The following is a 24,221-nucleotide window of genomic DNA, read 5'->3' on the forward strand; positions in this document are numbered from 1 at the left end:
ACATTTGAGTCACATGTCTGTGAATTGTTAGTTCTCTGGGATGTGACCCTGTCATACTGATTCAGTGTGTGACAATAAGCTGAGATGAGGTGATGGAGCCTTGGATTAGGCTGTCCTGTTGCATTTCCACTGCTGCTCTTCCTGTCACTGTCACACCTTCCTGAGCACTCACTGCAGGGAAATAGATGCATTCTAGGAGCATCTCTTGGAGCCCTCTATGCCTGTCCTCATAGCTCTCTGAGAGCCTGAAACCAGTGTCACCAAAGCATTGTGGGGTTTTGTTTTTTTTTTTAATAGTTTTGGGAGAAGAGGGGCAGTGAAAGCAATGGCCCATGCCAGAGCTGTGAGTACAGTTCCTATACCAGCCTCAGGAAGTGGTGAGTAGATTCCTTACCTGCTCAAAAGCCCATGGTCTAAGTAAGGCTCCAGGCCCTAATAATAGGATTCCTCCCGCCCTGTAGTATCTGTTGGTAAGACTTGCGCCTCCTTTTTTCTTCTTTTCTGCTCTCCTGAGGAGTATAGCCAGAACACTGCCTCTGGCTCTCAGATAGGCAGCTGTGGAGCCCCTCCCTTCAGATTCTCAGGAAGAGGCACCAGATCAGCTCAGAGATGCTGGGCTCCTCTGCACAGGTGCACGTGGTTCGCTACACTGCCTGATGTTGTATCCACAGGGCACACCCAGTGGCACAAGACTCATCACTGGTGCTCTGACCATCCTGGTTTCACTCTTGCTAGAGTTAAAGGAAGGTTGTAATGTGAATGCTAGGAGGAAATACAGGGTAGTGGGGTCTCGTGTGTGTGTGTGTGTGTGTGTGTGTGTGTGTGTGTGTGTGTGTGTGCGCAATTACCAACACAAAGGGGTTTTTTTTTTTTGTATCACCCTTAGTATGAGAAAAGACCGAGACTGCTCAACAGCACAAGGATGTTTTAATCCTGTGGCTCTATATTATGTGATAAACTAACATAGCAGGGACACGCAACGGTGCAGTACAACAGAGAAAGGTGTGTGTAGTTGTCCATGGCCCAGGGATTGCAGGCAGCAAATGGAAAGAGAGGTCACTTCTTCCTGTGGAGGAAACAGATTTCTCTTCTTTCCCGGATTCACATCGCCTGCAAAACAAGTTAGAGGTGGAGCCATTGTAATTCCAGTATCTTCTGTTAGTCCTCTTTACAGCCAGACCATGGGCCCCAAGAAGCAGGTTTCTGCTGCAGCCCCTACGTTCCCTGCCACCATGTACTCTCCTGCTTATGCCACCATTCCTGCCCGGTGAGGCGTGGTGGGGTCCGTGTGTAGTGCCAAGTGACAGAAGTGCTGACTGCAGAGCTCTGTTCTCGTTAAAAAACTGGAGTCTTTAATCCCAGCGCTCAGGAAGTAGAAGCAAGTGGATCTCTCTGAGTGTAAGGCCAGCCTGGCCTACATAGGAAGTTCCAGAACAGGGTTCTGAGGTTCAGGGTTATAGAGAGAGACCCTATCTCCAAAAAAATAAAATAAAAAAGTTTTTTGGCACGAATCCCAAAAAGAGGAAAATATATGCTCTTCCTTAAGGGAAGCCAGAGCCTTAGTTATCTGAGTGACGTGTGCCCAGCGGTGCTCAGGTCCTTCATTTCTACAGCCTGTGTGTATGCATCCCTTTTCAACCCAAGTCACTACTTGCAGGGACTCAGGAAAGATTGGGACATGTGCAACATTAACTGCCATGTCCCTGCCATGTCCCTCACATGTGGTCCTTCCTACGGGCCTGGGGGTGCCTGTTAAACATTGCTTTCGGAGACTTTTAAGTGTCACTGTCTTTTTGTTTTGTTTTAAACCAATGCTGGCCCATCCTGAGTCTCAGCTTCAGCTGTAGTGTTGCTCAGTCAGCCTTTAAAATTAACTGCACCTGACTCCAACCCCTTCCCCCAGCACACTCTGCTTTGCTGCTTCAGTGTGACCTGGTGTTGTGAGAAGGATGACTGCAGTGCTCCAGTGAGAGTTCATGGCTGACAGAGTCAAGCTGGGGCATCTTCAGTGCTGGTCTCCAGGTTCCAGCTCTGCCAGTTTCTCACACAATAGAAACTGCTCTTGCCAGTTGGTGTTGAAATAACTGTCTGATAGACACCAGCATCTGGTTGCTTCCTTGCCACTCAATCCTCTCAGCCTCTAAGAGTCAAACCCTCTGGGCCTGTGGACAGGAGATTCTCCCTTCCAATCGAGCCCTGTGTAGAACTGGGAATGAGCTGTGCCAGTACACAGTACACAGCTGCAGCCACCGCCTGCCATTTGGTAACTTTCAGCATCCAATGTTTCTTTCTCCTTTTTCAGGGGTTTCTCCCAGAAAGCAAATTCAATCACACCCTAGCTGAGCCTGTGCTTCGAGATGCAGGCCCCCGCAGAAGGGGGAGGCGGCCTCGGACTGAACTCCTAAAAGCTCCAGCCATTGTGGCAGACTCGCCCTCTGGAATGGGACCACTGTTCATGAATGGGCTGATTGCAGGGATGGACCTGGTAGGATTGCAGAATGTGAGAAATATTCCAGGCATTCCTCTCACTGGGCTGGTGGGCTTCCCAGCTGGTTTTGCTACCATGCCTACTGGTGAAGAGGTTAAAAGCACCCTGAGCATGCTACCCATGATGCTGCCAGGCATGGCTGCAGTGCCCCAGATGTTTGGTGTTGGTGGACTCCTCAACACACCCATGGCAACCACTTGTACGACCACTGCATCCGCATCTCTCTCAAGCACAACAAAAAGTGGTACCTCAGCCACTGAAAAAACTACAGAGGACAAACTAAGTGGCCGTGAAGTAAAAGCAGATACTCTGGTTGAAGAAAAGTCTGGCCCAGGTCCGTTTTCTGATCAGTCTGAACCCACAATAACTACTAACAGTCCTGTGGCTTTCAACCCATTTCTCATCCCAGGAGTGTCTCCTGGGCTCATCTACCCATCCATGTTTCTTTCCCCTGGCATGGGCATGGCTTTGCCAGCCATGCAGCAGGGCAGACACTCAGAGATGGTCAGCCCTGAGAGCCAGAAGAGGAAAAAGAAGAAAACAAAGGGGGATAACCCCAACCCAGAGCCTGCTTCCGGGTGTGAGAGGGAGCCAGACAGTGATCAGAACTGCACCGAGTTCAGTACCACTTTGCCTCCAGAAAGAGAACACGTGGCACAGGCCGGGGAAGGGGGGGTCAAAGACTCCAATGATGATACCAATTAGAACTTTTTCATTTAAGAAATGATTGTGACTTGTAAGTTTCTTATCCCATAAAGGTTTGTTACTTCCCTCACTTCACCTTCATGAGAACCTGTGTCTCCATCAGTAATATTGCCTACCTAATTTCCTGTCTGAGAACTATGGTAACATGTTAATAGTTGCAGGGTCTTGCCGTTTTCATTAGATGAGTGTCATCTACCTTGTGTAGGGGGCACAGAATTCTTTCTTTTATCCAGTTCATTCCAGCAATCATAATTGATACTGTACTTGGTGACATACCTATTCCCCCTTCTCTTTCAAGTCCCACTTATCTGAGGAAGAAAATGGCAGAAGAAAGCTGCCTAAGGATTCATCGGGGCCAAAGAGCAGAGACAAGCAAGTGCAGCAGTTGAATAGGAAGACCATATCAAGGGAACGAAAGGCACAGAGTAGGAAGTGCTGGTACATGCTTTCTTAGTTCAAGAGTCCCTGTGTTATGGTTACTGAGTAGTCTGCAGTGTATGAACTGATGATTGAAAATGCACGTACTGATGGCTTCTTTAAACCAGAACCTTCCTGATAGTAGTACAGTTTCCCCCTCGTAGTTGTTCAGACACCTGCAGCAAGAGGAAATACTGGCCAGCTAGGCAGTATGCATATCATGCCCACTAAACGAGAGAAGCTTCAGCACCTTGCGTTTACTGTAGCAAGTGGGAGAGCACTGCTCACCTGGTCCACTAACACTGCTGGCACCTTATCCCCCGGGACTGCAGCCGCTCATTCATTCCCCTCCATGTTAAGAAACCTGCTGGATTTCATTTTGTGTTCTTTCCCCCAGAGCCAGGCTTTATGGAGCCTGTGGGAGATAATTGCTCAGTACTTGCTAGACTCTGTCATCAGTGTAGTGTGACTAAACACACACACACACCACCTTTGACATTACAACTGTGAAATTTTTTTCCCCCGCTCCCTTATCTCCCTACTCTGTCTGTATCTTAGATTTGGGCCCAGATTCCAAATTGCCAGTCAGGCAAGGTTCTGTGAAGTCGGCAGCGTACTCTCTCCTGCTTCTCCATGTTGAAGAATTGAGCAGGGAGGAGCCCAGCCAGCGGCACTTCAGCTTCCCATTTTCTTCCCTCTTCCCCCTTACATCATGTCCCTCCTGATGGTCTCTTTCATGGACAGCTCATGCTTGAGACTTCAACCAACCAAGCCCAGTCCAGCTCTCTGAGGAACAGGGCTCAGGGGCGGACAGGTGGCAGGGGTTCCGCCTACCAGGCTCACTGCGTCGTCACAATTGACTGTTTCTGTTTTTACTCTTCCTGTTACAGTCTTGCTAATTTATCAGAAGGTCTGAAAGTTTGGCATGCTATTTCAGTTTGCATTATTTATTTATGATGATTTTGTCATTGTCTTTTATACATTTGGGTTTATAAATTATGTAAATGTTAAAATGAGCATCTCAAAGAAGTCTGTTAAATTGTGACCGAAAAAACCAATCAGGTGTATTTTCAAAAAGGAGAGTCCCGGTTTTATGAAACATAGATATAAACTAGAAATTCTATAACTGATCTATAAGAAGGAAGAATCCAAGAACTGAATAAATGCTATTTAATGATGTGTTTGTAGTGTAGAAGGTCTGTGATACTGACAACAGATTTCTTAGAAATGCTGCTTGCTATTGAAATAACATTCTGTTCGGTTTTGCCTCCAGTGGAAGCAGAAAGGGTTTTCAGCTGTTAAATCCTAAAAAAAAAATCAATATAATTTATTTATGTAAAAGAAACACTCAATCAATATATTTTTTGAACCTTTTAAGTACTAATTTTCTTTTTATCAAGTAGAAAAAATGTATTTGCCCTAAATCCTTAAAATACAAATGCTATAAAAACTCCTGTATCTTGAAAGCCTTACTGCGAATGAGCATTATAGCCGCCAGCAGAGTCTGCTCTTCCTGTTGTCTCATGTTGTTCATGTGGAAAGCTACTCCCCCAGTTCCCACTCAAACCTCCGAGTAGGTCACGGGTTCAGTGTGGACCCGGCAGCCACCAGCATGCACAATCCCTTGTTCTAGCTACCAAACCTGTATGTTAACTCGCGGGTGTTTAGGCTTCTGTTGACTGCTATTGTGACATTGTTTGCAAAATGAAATTGACACTGTGGATTATTTGCTCTGTAAGGCACAAGTGCTTCTTATGATTATTTTGACGTTTCCGAGAGCAAAAGCCAAATTTAAACTCTCTTCAGCAAACTTGAGCCTCTTCATCTAATTCCATGTCACTCACAGTCATAACGTCCTTTGGTCGTTCTTTACCCATGTCTCACATAATAAACTGTCTGTGGTCTGGATCCTGGATTTAAAATGGAAAGTTTAAAATTCAGATTTGTATTGAAGATTTCACTAGCACTTGGATGCCTGGTTATCTGGCCATTTTATGAGTGTATCGTGTGTACCAGGAACCTACAGCCCTTCTAGGTGCCCAATTCCTTCCCTACCACCAGAACACAGATTAAATTGTGCCACGGAGCGGAGTAAGCCACATAGCCTCTCTCCTTCAGACCCCGTGCAAAGGCTCTCCCTCAAGGTACTTCTTTAAAACCACACCGAAAGTCTCGCCTCAAACCTGGAATCTCTGAGGGAGCTAGACTGCTGTGGGTTGTGTGTCCCTTAAGGAACACCTGGTCTCCTAAGAACTTTCTTTTCTGGGCTGTAGGGAAGTACTTGCCTCCAGAAGGTTATCAGTGAGGCCTCAGTGGGGACAGGACATTAGCCCAGCCTCACTGGTGGGTGGAGTCACCAGTCCTAGGCATCAGCAGTGGATGGATAAGGTCCCAGGGCCCTGTGACTGGTTTTCAAGTGAGAAAGTTTGACCACCGGCTTAACATCTCTAATAGAGGACCAGCGTTAGCTGGTCATTAGCTCAGTGGGTAAAGGGGCCAGCTGCCAAGCATACCGACCTAAATTTGACCTTCTGAAGCCACGTAGTGAAAGGAGCAAACCTACTCCTGAAAGTAGGCCTCACCTGTACACATGTGCACATACACACAAAGAGTAAACGATTGGTCTTTTGAATCTCTAAGGGAGACCTAAGAGGCTCACCTAGATAGAGAAGAACTAACTCAGTGGTAGCGTCTTGGTTTTTCCGGGCCTCTGCCCCATCCCAGACAGCCCCCACCCAAGGGTTAGTCAAGTATACTTCACTAGTATTTTGTATTTCTCACAGGCAACCTCATTTGTCCTTGCAAAGTTGTGATTGTCAGTTAGGGGGAGACTACATCTAACCTGCCTAATGAAAGCCAGCTGTCAGGCTATCTTAGAAGAGGCTGAAGCTAGAGCTCATGGTCCCACTGGCAGAAGACAGCGCCCCAGTCCTGGCGTCTGTGATACCAGCCTGGGACCTCTCAGCCTGGAAACCAGAACTCTGAAGAACTCAGCTGAGACCTTGGCACTGGAGAAAGGGCAGGCACAAAGCCACACTGACTGAAGAGCTTGGTGCCTAGGCTCCTTACGTCTTACCTTGTGACTTTGTTCATTTGCTTGGTCTGGAAACCTCAAAAGAATTTCTTTGAGTCAGGATTAAGGTTCACCAAATCCAAGGACTTGGTTTTAGTTTGGTTGTTTTCAGCTTCTCCAGACCCATCATCTGAAGTACAGGAGCTGAATAGCACGAACCCAGGACATGCTAAGCTGCTTTAATGGTCCCCATACAAGGTATCTGTGGGATAGAACGGGAAACAGGTAAAATAAGTCCTGGCTGGTACGAGGACAGTATTCCATGAGGTCAGCATGGGACTGGAAACTGAGCGTGGCAGTAACAAATCGGTTTTACCCAAACAGCCTAAGCAGAAGCGGGGTGAGAAGGGAGGAGTGGAGTCCCTGGCAGACAGACTTCTTGGTTCCCAGGGGACAAAAGAACTACTCTCCTACTGTCTCTGAGGGGAGAGGATCCTTATCTGTGGTCATTCGTATCCTGAAGGTTCTGTAATAGGATTGATGGAAAGTCAAGTCCTGGATTATTTACTCCTTTAAGTATCCAGTCGTGCCCAATGGAGTACTTGCTGCAGGTCCTAAGACACGTATGTACTCGGGACCGCAGATTGGATTCAAAACACTTTAGGAAACACGCTTTCTGGCCCAGCCCCAAGACCCCCACACACAAGAAAAGTTGCTTTCTGCATCACCTGTGTTCTGGGTGGGTGAGGAGACCTTTGTAGAGCCTGGAAGAGGGAAATGGCTCCGTACACACTATCAGGACTTATTCAGAACGCTGACTGGCCCTGTCCTATTCACAATAACTGGCATTATCTCTATATCTGTAAGAGACCACAGGTCCAGAGAGGGTAAACAGCGTGTCCCGTCAGCCAGCTGGTCAGTGACAGAGCTGGACTTTGAGAATTCAGATTGATTCCAGAGCCCTGAATTGACTGTGGGGAGTTGAGGGGAGCAGGCTTGCCCTGGAGCTTCATAAAGTAGCATTAAATGCAGATGGTTGAGGGAGGGCAACTGTGCTGGCTCATGCCCCCTTTGCTGCCAATTTCAGCCTGGAGGCCAGTAGGGAAACAGTTAATTGGAGCAAGTATTTCTTAGCCGTTGTGCTGGTAGAGGCCTGTGGGCTGGGGTATAATCTAGAGATATCTTGGCATCTCCGTGTTTAGCCTCATCAGCCTAGGACCAAGGAGCCATGTGAGATGTAGCTTCCTGTCTGAACGGGTGTGAGTACCTGCTCAGCTAGAAGGGCCTGAGGCGGAAGCACCTACAAGAGAAATCAACAGTCCTCTCTCACTCCTGGCCTCCCACCTCGGGCAGCTGAGTTTCGTGCAGCTGAGGATAACCACAGCACCTATTGGTGCCTCTGTGGGTCACTGTGTCAGGCTTGAGAGACATGAACTTATCACAGCATATGTTGCACAGATGAGAACCCAACTCAAGTAGATGGCCACCTACCTTCAGTGGCACCACTAGTGAGGAGAAAGGCAAGAATGTGGGACAGTCTAAATGTAGTGCCCTTTCTCTGGCTGTGAGCGTGAAGCCACGGGCCCCACATACCTTTCTACAGTGGAGCCAACCAACTATAGCCACAGGCTAAGAAAGGACTTCAGATGCATAAATTATGTAAAAAACCAAAGGAATAGTTCATGGATATGGAGATTATAATGCGTTTAAGCTTTAATTAGCATAAATAAAGTTTGTTAGTACTCAACCACACTCATTTCAGGTTATCTGTGCTGCTTTTGTGCTGGCTGGCTGGCTGTTGCCACGGAGCCTGTGGCTGTAAAAGCCTAGGATGTTTATTTCCTGGCCCTTGACCAAGAATGTCTGCTGACCCCCGTCCACATCAATTTAATTCATAGACTCTGTGTTAAATCAGTTAAAATATACTCATGAACTCAAGCATGATCCTCTAGGAGTGTGAATCCTGCAATAGAAAGGAAGGTAAAACAGACTTCAAAGCAGCCCTGGACTCTATCTAGGCAGCCTCCTGAGCATCCTGCATTCACTTTGAAGGAAAGTTTAATCTACCCAACCCTGTCCTTTCCACAGTTTTTCCTGTCTTTTGGGGAAGGGGCAGAAGAGGGCAAATTTGAAGATACTGCCAAGAGATAAGATTGTTAAAAGAGAAGACCCGGAAAGTACAGAAGGAGAAATGTCAGGGTGTAAGGGAATAACCAGAAGGCAAAGCCATCTATGACTGGTCAGCAGAGGGGACCACAGGGAAACCTTACAGGGAGACAGGCGTGGCAGATGAGCCTGACATCAGTGCAGAAGAGCTCACCGTACCCCCTCCCCCCCACTACAACCCACAGCAAGACCAACAAACACCCCCTGGCTCCCTCCAGCCGGCTGGGCTCTGAAACGACTTGGAGATTTCCATGCTCTCTTACAGTGGAGCAAGCTGACTGCACCCTGCATTTGAGGATCTGAGAATTGAATGAGGGACAAAACGGACCCAAAGAGTGATTAGATTGTGTAGTCATTCCCCTTTCAGATTTAACACCAGGTAGAAGGACTTGAGATACTGAGTGTTTGGTTCACCTGCTGGCCTGGGTGTGCCGAATCCCACAGTAATAGCAGCCACCAGTAACTTCGGAGTGGTCCCAACCTGAGGAAATGCCACAACATTCAAAAAGGAAGATGGGGAATCCCCCATCAACAGCCTATTTGTGTCAGCCCTATGAGCAAGATTACAGTACTTCTTACCGGATTTACATTAGTCTGCTTGAGCTGCTATAACAGAATCGCTTTGTCTGGCAGTGTAAACAGTTTTCCCACCATCTGGAGGTCAGAAGTCCAAGATGAGGGTTCTGAAATGCCAGTCTGTTTCTGCTGAACACTCTTAATGGTTTGCAGACAACTGCCTTCTCATGTTAGGCACCCAGAGCAGCCACGTGGAGGAGAGTTCTTTGATGTCCCTTCTAAGGATGCTAATCCTGTCAAGTTGGGATCCCACTCCTTGAAGCACAATTAATAAAAACTCAGAGAACTGAAGATCTGAAAAGCAAAGCAGCCAGCCACTGGCTCTTACCTTGACCTCAGTCCAAAAATGGCCATCCTGCCTTCAGGAGTCTCAGAATGAGACTGAGTGGGAGCTGTCTCCTCCTGCCTTCTATTCCTCTCTAGTGCTGGGATTAAAGGCATGCACCACTACTGCCTGGTTTCTGTGGCAAGCTAGTGTGGCTACTGGGATTAAAGGTGTATGTTACTACTGCCTGGTCTACTACAGCTTGTCAGTGTGGCTTTTTCTTTTCTGATCCTCAGGCAAATTTTATTTATTAAAATACAAGTGAAATGCCACTACAACCCCTATAACTTCATGCAGCGTTAGTAATATCCCCCAAAGACCCCCATATCCAATGTAACCACACTGAAGTTAGGGCCTCAGGTGGATTTGGGAGAAAGGACTTACGTTCACTGTGTATCATAACCAGGGTTTGCTCTCATAGCCACAAAGAAAGATGCGCTTGGTGTTTTTCATCACAGCAGACAAAGCAGGAGTTGTGGACATCCACCTCTGCGAATGCACTCACAGGGACTGAGAAGCACGTGTGTCCATTCAGGGGCCCTCCGTGCACTTTAGATACAACAGAGTTTGTGAACTCAGATGCCCGCCACTTAAGGACCAATGACGTGCCTGGAGGACCTGGAGACTCAAGGTGGCAGGAGATGATGGAGACCAGAATCTTGACATTTGGCTACTTAACTGGTACCAATTGTTAGGATTCAGGCATTGTGTTGGCCAGCCCTGCCATCTGGCAGGATGTACCCAGGCTGTATCCTGGCCAGCTCAGGGTCCTAGTCTGTACGCAAAGGTCCCTTTAAGAGACAAGCTCCACCCACTCCCTTCTCTCTTTTTTTTCTGCCATTTTCTCTGAGAAAGCAGCTTTCTGTCCCGTCCCCCCATTCTCGCTTGCATTCTCAATCCCTGTATCTCAAATAACTCCACACTTAAGCTCTGTCTGTATGACGTAGTTGTCCCTCGCCCGCTTGGACCCATGGGACAGCACAAAGGTTTATAACACTAATGATAGCCAGTGGCTGCTTTATTGGAATGTGAGCTCTATGTTGCTTCATACCTCATTCAACAGAGCACGGAAATTCGGATGTTCAAATTATTTTTTGATATTTTAAAATACATTTTATTCTTTGAGAATGTCATACGTATATATGATGTGTTCTGTTCAAAGTTACCCTCCTACACCCACCTCTAACTTCTAACTTCTCCCAAACTCCTCCCACCATGTCTCCCCCCCCCCACAACTCACTGACCCCAATTAGTGTTTTCACTATGTGCATAGGTGTGGGGCCACCCAGCATGGGCAGCCGGCCAGTAGCCACGGCCCTGAAGAAAACTGATCTGCCTCCCCTACCACAGACCAGTAGTATCTGCTAGGGGCGGGGCTTCGTGAGCACCTCCCCATCCGGGCTGGAGCCAGCTCTTAGGGAGGGCCCGCTGTGAAAGAGGGTCTTCTTGCCATGACAGGGCTTCGCACATGCAAACTCACAGCAACTGCCTTCGCAAGGCCTTCACACGATTAAGTTCTATGGTTTTTAAGTGTAGGCAACCAGTTCATTTTCACAGTGTGAAGCAGGCAAATACCGAGCCTAGTTACTAGAACGCGTTTGTTGTTGGGTGATTACAGACCCATGGGTGCCACAGGCTCCTCTTACATTCTGCAGGCAATAGGGCAATAGAGAAGCAGATTCTGTGTAGAGGGAGACAACTCCCCTGTCCTGCGCTGCCATGGCCGCTGCCGTGTCTGCCGATCAGAAGGGTTCAGTGCGGCACAGGCCAGACAAAGTCCCCTGCGTCTAACGGGTCATTGGGCACCACAGCTAAGGAGGCCCTGTTGGAGGGCATGACTATGGCGCCATCCTTCAGATCACCACTGGCCCCTTGTTTGCTCTGGGTGCATCTGCCCTCCAGGATCCTTATGGTTGTCAAAAAGTAAAAAAGGCTTACTGCCGTCCCCTGCAGGGCTGAGACAGAGACCCCCACCATGCTTCCTCTTTCCTGGCTCTGGCCAGGGTGTGACAGACCGAGACAATGTAGCTGCCCGGACACTACTCCCAGCATGCCCTGCCCCACTCCTACCTCATCTCTGACCCAGACTTTTCCACTCTCAGGTCTCAGACTTTCCAGACAACTAAGCTGATGGCCAAGGAGGGAGGGAAGAAGTGATCGGTAGAAGGCAGCAGGGGTTGAACACAAGATCCCAGCTTCTCTTGGATCCTGGATCTATTTCCAGCATCCAGGAATCCCCTCCTACTCCGCCAACTTCCCAGTTCTTCCCTGGGACCCAAAAGCCACCCTTCTTACATGGCTGCAGTAACCGTTATACCAGCCTCCATTGGCAGGCCAGGAAGACATTGCCACTGCAGTGTGAGCTGCCACTCAGGATCCACCCCCCGCCCAAGACAATTATCCTCTTGAACCTCTTGGGACTGTGGAATAAAACCCTGTACAAACACGGGGGAAGACCCTGATTACAGTGTGGGTCGCAGCACGGCAAACTCTTCCTGTGCCTCAGTGGGACTGGGAGAAATGAGCCCAAGGCCCCCAGCACCCCAGTTAAGTAAGTGCTGAGAAAACCATGTCCTTGCTGTTTGGAGTCTGGAGACCTTTTGTTCCCCCCAGGCCAGGGAAAGGGGCAGCTGGGCCTTAGAGCCTGCTATGGTGAAACCATAGGAAGCCAGCAGGGCCACCAGCTGCTTACAGGTGGGCCAGATTCCAGGATTTCCTCAGCAGAGGCTGAAGGATGCTTAAATGGGGCCTGGCTCCCACATGGCCCCGGGGGAAATCTTGGTGGGACTCTTCTCCCATGTCTGTTCAATTAAGCAGGCCCCTCCAGGTCTGCTACCCCAGCACAGAGCCATGAAGTACTGTGCCTGCTCCCCTCTTGTTGGGGCAGGTCTCAAGACTAAGCTTAGTCTTAGATCTCAGGGCCCTCTCCCTGGCTGGTGGTCAGCACCGATGTTCCCATGCCGTCTATGGGCCTTAGAGTGGGGGTCCTAAGTCTCCCAGACAGAATCCTACCTTCCTGTTAGTCTGTTCCCCATGAGGCTTTTAATAAAAAGTTTGGCTGGGGACCAAGAAACTTTGGAAAACTCTATGGATTAGACCAAGATGTACAAACCTGTCTTCCTCCCAGAGCCGATAAGGGCCAGATTGCTCACAAATGCAGAGATGGAAAAAAGGAAGGGACAATTTAAAGAGGCCTTGCCTACTGCAGAGCCCCCACCAGCAGCCTACACATTAAGAGACATAGTGGGCAGACATAGCAGAGATGATGCCCCCATAAACAAACACGTGATATACACGAACTCACTCACCCTAACATGTTTAGTTACAAATGTGGTTATATAGACAACAAACTTCGCAGGTATCTATATATTAGCATGACTGATGTGTACAGAGAGGGAAACAGGATGACCCAGGCATCTGCAGAGCCATACACGAATGTGCTTTTACACAAAGACACGAACACCCTAAAGATGTGCAGAAAAGGTTCACGCTGCAGATAGCAATGCCAGGTCAGACCCAAGAGGTTAAGAACAAGATGGAACTCCCTGTCTGTCTAGCCTACTGGGACCCAACACGCCTGTATGTATATGTACATATGCACCTGTGTGCACACATGCACACACATACACACAGACAAAACCACTTCCTTTACGGTAGTTTTTTAGATTCTGGGTTGCAGCACACAGTCGAGACTTGGTGCAGGGAAAGCAAGCAACTTTGCTGGGAATGGGGAAGGTTATGGAAGCAGCTACCAGCCTCCTCCAGTTTGTCACCCTAGGGAGGAAGGTCAGGCCTGGGATAGGATGGAGGCTAGGCAGGGAGCTGGTAGGCTCTGCATCTAGCTACAGCACAAAGCCTAGAAAGCCAGTTGTTTCCAACCCTGGGCTAGCCTGGGCTGCATGCCTGCCACAAGCCTATAGTTTCACTTTTTAGTTCTGAGTTAGAAAGACTGACAGTGAGCCTTGATTTTTGTCACTGTGACTGGGTGGGTTGAGACTGCACCAAACTTGTTTGAGCCCTAAGTATAAGTTTCTGACAAGTGATCAAATACAGAACAAGGCCTCCTTATCAGCCCAGGCCTCCTCTGTGTGCACACAGTATCCTCTGGGAGAGCTGACCTACCCTCAGGCTCCAGCACTTCTGCCTAGCCCCCTACAGTCTCTCTTGCTATTGAGCCCAGAGAGGAGACCACTGCCATCTTTGGAGCTTACCTTCTCCCTTCCCTTCTTTCGCCACCCCTGGGGTACCTTGCGGTGCCCTGTGCCCTCTGTGTTTCCTCATCATGGTCTAAAGACATCGTTGCCTGACCCAGACCCAGCTAACATCTGTTGTTTTGGAGCTGATACCCTGAAGGCTGACAAGAGCAGCCTCATTTTCCTATCTCTGGAAAAGCGCTGTGCCTCAGGCATGGTTTGTCCTCTTCCGAATTCAAGCCGAAATCTGTTTCCTAAGTTAGATCATTGAAAGACCCTGAAGAGGCATTTGGGATAGGGTGGGGTACTGCTCAGAGCTAGTGGAAGCAGGAACAGTTTGTTGTGTTTAAGGCAAGACAACCTTCATGCCCTTCCTCTTCCACACAACAACACTCCTTGCCTTTCTGCTGTGGTCCAGCTCACAAGAGCTGCCCAGACACCTCGCCTTCTCATCTAGAAACTAAGTAAACTTACCCGGTCACAGGTGTCTGTTACAGAGACAGAAAATGGACCAAAACAGAAAATGATTTGTTTTTAGGAGACCCTTCCTAAGTAACCAAGCAGCTTCAGACAGTTCTAGAACTCAGTCCAGTCATCAGGTATTCATTGGAGGGCCTCCCATGCTATCCTTGATGCTAGGTATAATGGTAAAAATAAAACAGACCTCGGGCAGGGCAGCCGATCCCACGAGGAGCTGGAGCAGGTGAGAGACAGAGATGGATAGGCATGCTATGCAAAGAAAGTGGGTATTTATTTAGTGGGTTATGACCAGGAAAGGGAAGGGAGAGAAGGGGGAAGAGCAGAGAGAGAGGAGGGGGAGAAGAGAAGAGAAGCTACCTCAGAGAGAGAGCGCTCAGGCTGGAAGTGGGAAAGGAAGGAAGATCCAAGATCAGCTTACCTCAGCTGACAGGGAGGTATTGAGCGAGGCTTGTCTCTTAAAGGGACAGGACAAACCATTATACTAGGATTCCACAGCACACAGACAAAAGTATCTGTCTTTGTGGGCTTGCATCCGGGTTCCCCTCAATGTGCACAAACCCACATCACACACGCCCCCATCTCCTCATGAGTTGGAATCACCCCACAAAAACACATTTCTTTTTTTTTGTGCCCCCACAAAAGTTTGGAATGTTACTATCATAGTTTTATTTCCCAGCCAACTCATCCCTAGTAGATAGCCTATCTCAAGGACAGAGCACAAAGCTGAGTTTCCCAGAGTCTGTGCCAGCCTCATTGTTAGGGACAGCAGGAACTTTCAAAAGTTCAAGTGCATTAGGTAACAGTACACATCAGTGAAGTGTGTGTGTGTGTGTGTGTGTGTGCGCGTGCGCGCGCACGCACGCGCGCGCACGCACACGCGCGCGCGCGCACATGCGCACATATATCAGACCCAGAGAGAGCAAAACAAGTCTTCTGTAGCCCCTGTCTAGACAACATCCTTCACGTGGACTGCCCCAGCCCATTTTCTTTTGCTGTTACTGGCCACAGACTGGATAATTTATGAAGCTAAGAGGCTTATTTTGCTCATGGATTCTAAGAAACCCAAGAGCATGGTGCTGACAGAGCAAGCGTGTGTCAGCCCAGGGCTGCTGTCCTCTTCCAATAAAGCCACAAGTCTTTATGAGGATCCCGACTACCTCCCAGAGGCCCCACCTCTAAAGACTATTAATGTAAGGTTTAGAGATGTTTCCACATAGTTTCAGTGGGGGTTTACAACATGACCCTGGCCCCATGCAGGTGAGCAGAAGATGGCAATGGGCGCAGCATGATAAACTGGTGCTGTGACAGCCATTGGACGGTTACTTGGGTTGAGGGACAGGTAGATCAAAGCTGATTCTTCAAGACAGGTTGAGCCATGAGGAAGAGTGCTCGTCCAGGCAGAGTGACTGGACAAACAAAAGTCAACCTAGGACCTAGGGAAATGACTGCCCAGCAAAGTATGGGATATTCTGGGTGGAGGGAGGCGCGAGCGTTGGGTTCAGCAGGGAAACTACTGGCCAGAGGGATTGCCAGGGAGACTGGGGAACCCCTGCCATGTGAAGGGTACCCGACTATACCTGGAGCTGCCGTCTCCACTTAATATGCCCAGACTCCAACCCATTCTCTTGTGTTCATCCTAGGAAGCTGCATGGTCAAACCCACTATAGTCAGATTCTCCTTGATCCTTGGCTTGGGGTCTGTTTAAAATCAATCAATCAATCAATCAATCAATCTCTCTCTCTCTCTTCCTCTCTCGTTCTCTCTTTCTCTTTCTCTCTCTCTCTCTCTCTCTCTCTCTCGGTCTCTCTCTCTCTCTCTTTCTCTCACTCCTCCTCCCTCCTTCTCTGTTTCTCTGTCTGTCTCTCTCTCTTTCATCTTATGATCATATCTATCATCCGTGAGAGGAAAGAAGCCTCACACTGAGTTTGTAAATCTCTCTCTGTGTTCAGATATTCTGTTTGCTCATGCTGTGTAAGTATCTGAGTTCTTTTACAGTTTTGTATTTCATTTTTTTCTAATACTTAAAACTTTAGGCCATCTGTGGTTTATTTTGGTATAAGGTAGGAATCTAACTTTATTTTTTCCAAATTCTTAGCCAGTTATCCTGTCCCATTTTCTGAGTAATCCATCATTTCTGTAATAGTTTGTTTATTTTTTTTCCAAAATGTCATTCCCCTTCAGCTTAGTTTTAAAGATATAGTTGCTATCTAGAGAAAGGAAGAATGAGAACGAGGGAATCCCATGGGAATGTGTCTTGGAAAGTGAGAATCCTCTCTTCTCGCCTCCCTAAGAAAATGTTGTTTATTGCTTATTATCTGCCTGCTTATTTTTATGTTACAGTTCATAACTGGGTTTCCCTTTAATGCCTAGATATAAAGAGGAGAAAATCTAAATGGGACCATCATCATATATTAGCACAAAAATTATTACCTTGAACTGGCGAGTTGTCTCAATGGCTAAAGGTGCTTCCCACCAAACTCAAAGACCAAAGTTCAGTCCTCAAGAGCCCCATGATGGGAGGAGATAACTGACTCCCGCAGGTTATCCTCTGACCTCCCTGCATACTCATTGCGCATGCGTGCCCACATACAAAAACAAGTAAACAGATAAAACTGCCAAATAAATAAATGGGGAGGAGAGATGGCTCAACAGTTGAGAGCACTGACTGCTCTTCCAAAGGACCAAGTCCAGTTCCCCGCCCTAACATGGTAGCTCACAACTGTCTGTAACTCCAGTTCCAGCGGTTCTGACACTTTCTTCTGCCTCAGTAAACTCAACAGGCGGCTCCCAACCAACTCTAATTCTAGCTCCACGGGATCTGACGCCCTCCTCTAGTCTCCTCAGGCACCTGCACCCGTGTGTACCTGCCTCCACATAGACACACATGCAAACATAGAATTTTTAAGTAAAGTTTTTAAGTTACTTCTTTAAGAAGCAACATACGTATAAGGTTGGAAAAGCTAAGCAAGTTTGAAAGATATGAAATAAGAAATAGAAGGTTAGCACGGTGTTGAACACTTCTAATCCCAATGCTCAGGAGGCAGAAGCTAACAGGATTTGGAGTTCAAGGCCAGTCTGGGCTACGTAGCAAGACTGTCTAAAGGGAACAGAAGGGAAGGAAGCAGGGCTGGGAAGCTGGGTCTGGAAATGAAGCCCTTGCCACTCAGATGTGAAGACTGGAGTCCACAGTCCCAGTACCCTGTAAAGGCTGGGTGTGGCAGGCTGCTTGTAACCTTAGCCCTCAGGAAACAGAGGCAGGACCTCCCCTAGGCAAGCTGGCCAGCAAGACTAACCGAATCTGCAAGCTCTCACCATTCACCTGAGAGATTCTGCCTCTAAATAAGGTAGCGAACAACCAAGGACGATGGCCGCCACATGCACACACATGTGCATGTATTTGCATGCCCCCACACACGTAGACCCACACACATGAACAGGACACATGTGCAAACATACAAAGAGAAAGGCAGTGAAAACCAAGCACTTCAGTTTCACTCACAGCTGGGCCTTGCCTGTGCCAAGCCCTGCCCCCCAAAGGTAACCATGGCTGAAATGCCCTCTCTGCTTGGGTCTGGAGAGCCTCTTCCATCCCATTTCATCTGCAGTGGGTCTACTTTGGGGCCTGGGGTTGGCTGTTCCAGACAGTGTTTTTGTGCCTGTAGCAAACTGTTGAAAATATCTGAGTTTTACCACCCTGTAACATGAAGGGCCGGCTTGTTGGGGTTTCTGTCCTACCCGGTACCCCAACAAGCCAGTAAGTCCCAAAGAAAATCACACAGAGATCTCCATAAGTTATAAAACTTATTGGCCCATGACCTCAGTCTTCTTATTAACTAATTCTTAATCTTACAGTAACCCATAATTCTTGTCTGTGTTAGTCATGTGGCTCAGTACCTTTTCCAGCAGGGCAGGTTACATCTTGCTTCTCTGTGGTCTGGGCAGGAATGGTGGAGGGAGCTTCCTGTTTCCCAGAATTCTCCTGTTCTCATTGCATCACCTCTACTTCCTGTCTGGTTTTCCCACCTATACTTCCTGCCTGACCAATCAGCATTTATTTAAAATATAATTGACAGATTACAGACAATCCTCCCACACCACCACCTGGTTCAGCCTCTGAGCACTCAGGTGTTTGCCTCAGAAACACAGTGGCTGTTCTCCAGCTCTTCTCCTCAGGAGCCTTATATGGTACACCCCTCCCCACTGACTGGGATTTTGTTGGAACTGAATTGTTCTTACAGATTATTAGATTATTTTGTCTGTGGATTGGATTTTCCCTTTGTTGTCTCTCTTCTGTGACTATATTCAGACATTGTAACTTTTTTCATGAATCCTCAACATCCTTTTGAGAGTATCTTAGTCTTTTTTTTTAAGATTTATTTATTTATTTAATGTACACTTGTGTTTTGCCTATATATACTCTGTATGAGGATATTGGATCCCCTGGAACGGGAACTACAGACAGTTGTGAGCTGCCATGTGGGTGGTGGGAATTGAACCCAGGTCCTTTGGAAGAGCAGCCAGTGCTCTCAACTGCAGAGCCATCTCTCCAGCCCCGAGAGTATCTTAGTCTTAAGGCATCTGGTGTGATAGTCACAGCCACCCGAGAGGAAGAAAAGGCTCAAGGCCCAGTGGCCAGCAGGTAGGAGAGGGTGTTGGCACTCCACAGAGCTCCAGTGAACACAGCTTGGACCAGCTCTGGGGGTCACCAAACAGAAGAATGTCCTATCTGCTGGCGCTGTGGGGCCATGGAACAAACTTCTGGAGGAGGCAACGAGCTCTCCAGCGCTGGCCATTTCCCAGTGTTCCAGGGGGGAAAAATGGAGTCTGGACTGCCAGGGGCTTCCCAGTTGGTGACAGGCACTGGGGGAAGGTGCCGGGTCAGAAACACACACACACACACACACACACACACACACACACACACACACACACACACACACAGAGGCATGCACCCTGGTGTTTTTACTTTGCTCAAGGAGGAAAGACTAAGTCTTTCCAGCCCTCTTCCTCCCTCCCTCCCTCCCCCCACCACTGCCGCTCTGTTCCTCTCACCTCATTTCTCTTTTTACATTGACTCCCTTCAGGTAGAATGGTGTTTCTCTATTTCACATTCTAAGACAAAAAAAAAATATTCACAAGCTAAGTGACTACCAGGAGCACCCAGCAAGGACTTGGAATCCAGGCAGACTCCTCACTGGTCACAATTCTGATTGTCTCCTGGGGTCCCTGCTCAGAGTCAGGCTGATAACTAGAAACCATGTCACCCTCCCCATCTCTCAGTCCTGGGACGGTTGCTGGGCGACCGAGTGGAACAGTGGGTGATGACCAGGCACCTCCGGCTTGTCTCCCATCCCTGGTTCTGCATGTACGGTCATCTTCCTCCCCTGGGCAGCACTCAGCTTGGCTCACAGTGTCCTCAGGGGGCCAATGGGCTTCTTGATTCCAGCCTGCACATCTGGAAGTTGACGCTATTAAAACAAACCCCATTATATAACAAACGGCCATCTGGAACCCTTTAGCACCGAGTTTTTAGAAAAAGAAAAAGAAATTGTTTTGGATATACTTGCTCCTAAGAATGTGGCACAGCGCCGTCCCCCTGGCTGTCCAGGAACCCAGGGAACAAGTGGCCTCCCCTCGGTCTGTTTCTCAAGATGAGGGGCCAGAGGTGGGCTGAGGTACAGACAGGGAGAGAGACACCCCACCACCACACAGTGCTTCTGCTGTCTGCCTGTTTGCAAGCTTCCTTTCCAAATTAATTTGAATATTTACACAGAAAATTGCATGCCTACTGTGTGCTGCTATCTCCATATCAATAACACGCCAATCCCCAGGACTGCCTGCTGGTGAGTCTAGGTTCTCCAGTAAACCATTTGTTCCCAGCCTTCAGGGACCAGGAGGCAGCTCCTTAGGTAAACACGCTCGCCTCGCAAGTCTGCCAACCTGAGTTTGACCCCCAGAGACCACATTTAAAAGGCCAGATATTGTGGTGTGAATTGGTAATCCTAGTGCTCTTAATGGTGGGTGAGTGGTGTGAATTGATAATTTTAGTGCTCTTATTGTGGGTGGGTGGGTGGTATGAATTGGTAATTATAGTACTCTTAGGGTGAATGGGTGGTGTGCATTGGTAATCCTCGTACTCTTATGGTGGATGGGTGGTGTGAATTGGAAATCCTAGTACTCTTATGGTGGATGGATGGTGTGAATTGGTAATTATAGTACTCTTAGGGTGAATGACTGATGTGCATTGGTACTCTCACAGTGCATGGGTGGTATGAATTGATAATCCACGTACTCTTATGGTGGATGGGTGGTGTGAATTGATAATCCTCGTACTCTCATGGTGGATGGGTGGTGGAGACAGGAGAATCACCTGGAGTATGCAACATGACAGAAACAAGAGAGGCCTGCCTCCAGTCAGGGTGGAAGAAGAGAAATGACTCCAGAAAGCTGTTCTTTGACCTTCACATATGTACCTGGCACACACATACACACACACACACACACACACACACACACACACACACACACCTCAACCCGAACACACTGGCATGCTCCTTTGTTTCCAGCTACTCCAGGAGCCTGAGGTGGGAGGGTCATCCTGAGTAGCACAGTGAAACCCAAGAAAGGGAGAGAAGGAGAGAAATATGAAAACAGCGAGAGCCTGAATGATCCTGGATTATTATTTTTATAACTTTATTATTGTTACATTCATATGGGTGTTTTGCCTGTGTGTATCTGTGTACAATGTCCATGCAGTACCCACAGAATCCAGAAGGGGGCGTGTGGTGCCTTCTGCCCTGACTGAACAGCAGCACTCTGGACATCAGTCTCCAGGATTCCAAACCCGATCACCCTTAGACACAGAGCTCCTCCAAGCACCTTCAGGCCGCTCTCAAATCATTCTCCTTACCCATCCTCCCTGGACACATTAATGGGGGCACAAATGCCTTGGGCATAAGTGATACTCTCTGAGAGGACCTGGATCTATCAGTCAAGAGTCTCTATAAGAAACATCTGGTTGGGGCTCAGGGTGTAACTGCATCAGTAGGATGCTTGCTAGCATACACGAGACCTCAGCAGCACATAAAACCGCTGTGCGCCTATATTCTCAGCCTCTGGGGGGCAGAGGTGGGGGTGGAAGCTCAAGGTCATTCTCAGCTACTTGATGTGTTCAAAGCCAGCCTAGACTGGGTGAGACTCTGCCTCAGAACTGAACATTGAGAAACAAGAACTTGTAGCTCGAGGCTGAAGAGATGGCTCAGTGGTGGAGAGAACCGGCTGCTTTAGCAAACAACCTGGATTTGGTTCCCAGCACCTACATAGTGGCTCACAGCCGTCCATAACTTGCACATTCCAAGGGTGTGATGCCTTCTTCTGACTGCTGAGGATACCAGGCACACAGGTGGTCTACATATATACATGCAGACAAAGCATCCATACACATAAACAACACCCCCCCCCCAAAATTTTAAAGAAATGTCTGGCTGGCATTTCCAAGTGGAAGTTCTCATTTAAAATTTCCCCCAGCGGTTTATAATTAAAGTGTTCAAAACTACAAAAAGATCTTAACAACTTGCACATAGAACAAGCATGCATACATGCCACCCGTGCCGTGGTGGGTCGGTGATCACGCATTTCTGTCTATCCCAAAGCGAATAGGAGGTGTTCAGTTCACTCTATGCCATTGGCACTCTCTGTGCAAATCACTTGTTTCTGGGTTTTACTGTGTGTGCCTGCAAGTGTGTGTGAGAGTGTGTGTGCGTGTGTGCGTGTGCCAGGGCAAGCATGTGGAGGTCAGAGGGCGTCCTCGAGTGTCCATCCTCATCCTCCACCTTGCCTGTGACAGGTTCTCATTCACCTCTGCACCAGGAACTCCTGGCAACTCTTCTGCCTGCTGCTTCTCTCCCTTTAGGGACACACTGGAATCACATACGTGTGTTACTGTGTCTGGCTAGATGTGTATTCAGGGGATCCAAACTCAAACCATCAGGTTTGTCCAGCCAGCACTTTGCCAACTGAGCCCTCGCAACAGCCCGTTTCTGGGTTTCCTTGAGGTGAAGTTGACAGACAGTGAAATCCAGGAGCTTTGTGTTCCCTGTTTTAGTGAGCTTGTGTGGTGTAGACGTCTGTGCAGTGCCACACTGTCTTCATGGTATTCCAGCATCATGTATTCTTCATGGTATTCCAGCATCATGTATTCTTCATGGTATTCCACCATCAGCCCACAGCATCTCAGCCTCCCCCGCCCTGCACTTGGACCCTCGCCCTTCCCAGACACAGGTACTTCTCTGCTCATTTCCACCATAGATGAGAAGTCACCAAACTCAGTTGTTTGAAGTCTTCAGTGCCTCCCCAAGACTTCAAAGTGTGGTTGTACTCGAAGATAGGCTATTCAGTAAAAAGGAAGTTTAGGGTAATCCCTAATTCCTTGTGATCGTGTCCTTATGAAAAGAGGAAGTAAGACATAGCTATGCACAGAGAAGACCATGTGGAGACGTGGGGTTTTTCCCTCAGGAAAAACAAAACAAAAACCCTCAGCCAACTCCTTGATGGCAGACTTTAACCTCCAGGATTGAGAGCAAGCACATCTCTGTCATTTAAGGCAGCCAGACTGTGGTAATTGGTTTTGGCGTTCCTAACAAAGATACTGGAATTGTCTTTCCAAGATTTCATAGAAATAAAATCAGGAGCTTAAAAAAAAAAGCCAGCCAGTATAGCAATCATTATGACCTGAACTCAGTCCTCATGTAAGAACCAGGGTGTGGTGGCACATGCTTGTACTCCTAGTGCTGAGGAGGCCGCGGCAGGTAGGTGGCTGAGGTTTTCTGTCTCAGAAAACAAGGTGAGGCTGGAAAGACGCTCGGTGGTAAGAATGCAGGCTGTACGAGCCTGCAGACCTGAGCTCAGATCCTCCAAACCCACGTCAAATCTGGTCCCAGGCCAATGAGATGGCTCAGTGGGGAAAGGTGCTTTTGCCAAGTCTGTTGGCTTGAGTGTTATCCCTCGGACCCACCTAGTGAAAGGAAAGAACTGACCCCCACAAATTATCCTCTGCCTGCCACACATATACACGGACACGCATGCGTGTGCACGTGCACACACACACACACAAATAAAAACCTTTTTAAAAAAAAAATGAAAATGGGGCTGGAGAGATGGCTCAGAGGTTAAGAGCACTGCCTGCTCTTCCAGAGGTCCTGAGTTCAATTCCCAGCGACCACATGGTGGCTCACAGCCATCTGTAATAAGATCTGGTGCCCTCATCTGGGCAGCAAACATACATACAGACAGAACACCACTGTATACATAATAAATGAATAAATCTTTAAAAAAAATTAAAAGGGTTATGGCCATCTGTGCATGTAACCTCAGTCTGCGGAGGGAAGCCATGATGCAACCCCTGGGGCTTGCTGGCCAGCCCGCCTGATTGAAAATGGCTTGCTTCAGGTTCAGGGACAGACTCTGTCTCAAGGAAGTAAGACAGAGAGTGACTGATAGAGAAGATACCCAGTGTCTGCCTCAGGCTTGTGCACATGCCCAGCACCTGTACAGATACTACGTGTGTGTGTGTGTGTGCACGCACTTGTGCACGTGTGTGTGTGTGTGTGTGTGTGTGTGTGTCTGGTTTTGTCCAGTCTAAGGCTCCTGAAATTTATCCATGATGTCCTGTCCCTTTTTGTTGATGGTTAATATTGCACCCTGTGGCATTGGGGCAATTTGTTTTTTAACAATTGGCTGTTAAATGCTTACTTTATGTGCTTTATGATCTGTTCTCGACAGCTGTCAGGTCTGGGGCCTCTCCATGGACACATCAGAAGTGGATGTCAGGGCTACGGCAGGAGAAAGAGAGCTCTTCAC

At 48.1% G+C, this 24,221-nt stretch overlaps 1 protein-coding gene and 1 long non-coding RNA gene across 9 annotated transcripts in view; one reads left to right on the plus strand and one right to left on the minus strand.

Annotated features, from left to right (window-relative positions):
- The window catches only part of Chd6 (chromodomain helicase DNA binding protein 6), a 165,290-nt gene extending 159,772 nt beyond the window's left edge, over nt 1–5,518 (plus strand). For all 5 annotated transcript variants that reach the window (XM_085697076.2, XM_085697081.2, XM_085697078.2 and 2 more), the window contains one exon: nt 2,303–5,518. In XM_085697076.2, the coding sequence (XP_085553202.2) occupies nt 2,303–3,193 (891 nt within the window). In that variant the 3' untranslated portion in view covers nt 3,194–5,518. The remainder of the gene's footprint in view (nt 1–2,302) is intronic.
- On the minus strand, nt 909–18,300 carry LOC125404811 (uncharacterized). 4 transcript variants are annotated; one of them, XR_015004268.2, is made up of 4 exons: nt 10,075–10,372; nt 9,204–9,270; nt 6,687–6,885; nt 909–1,110 (listed from the first exon to the last, which is right to left on the minus strand). It is a non-coding gene; the product is annotated as an uncharacterized LOC125404811 (long non-coding RNA). The 4 variants fall into 4 exon arrangements; XR_007233377.3 differs by lacking the exons at nt 9,204–9,270; nt 10,075–10,372 and adding an exon at nt 18,258–18,300; XR_015004269.2 differs by lacking the exons at nt 9,204–9,270; nt 10,075–10,372 and adding an exon at nt 14,548–14,726.
- Between the last annotated feature and the right edge of the window lie 5,921 nt (nt 18,301–24,221).

Source organism: Myodes glareolus, chromosome 10 (genome assembly GCF_982192425.1).
Source record: "Myodes glareolus chromosome 10, mMyoGla1.1, whole genome shotgun sequence".
NCBI classification, from domain to species: domain Eukaryota; kingdom Metazoa; phylum Chordata; class Mammalia; order Rodentia; family Cricetidae; genus Myodes; species Myodes glareolus.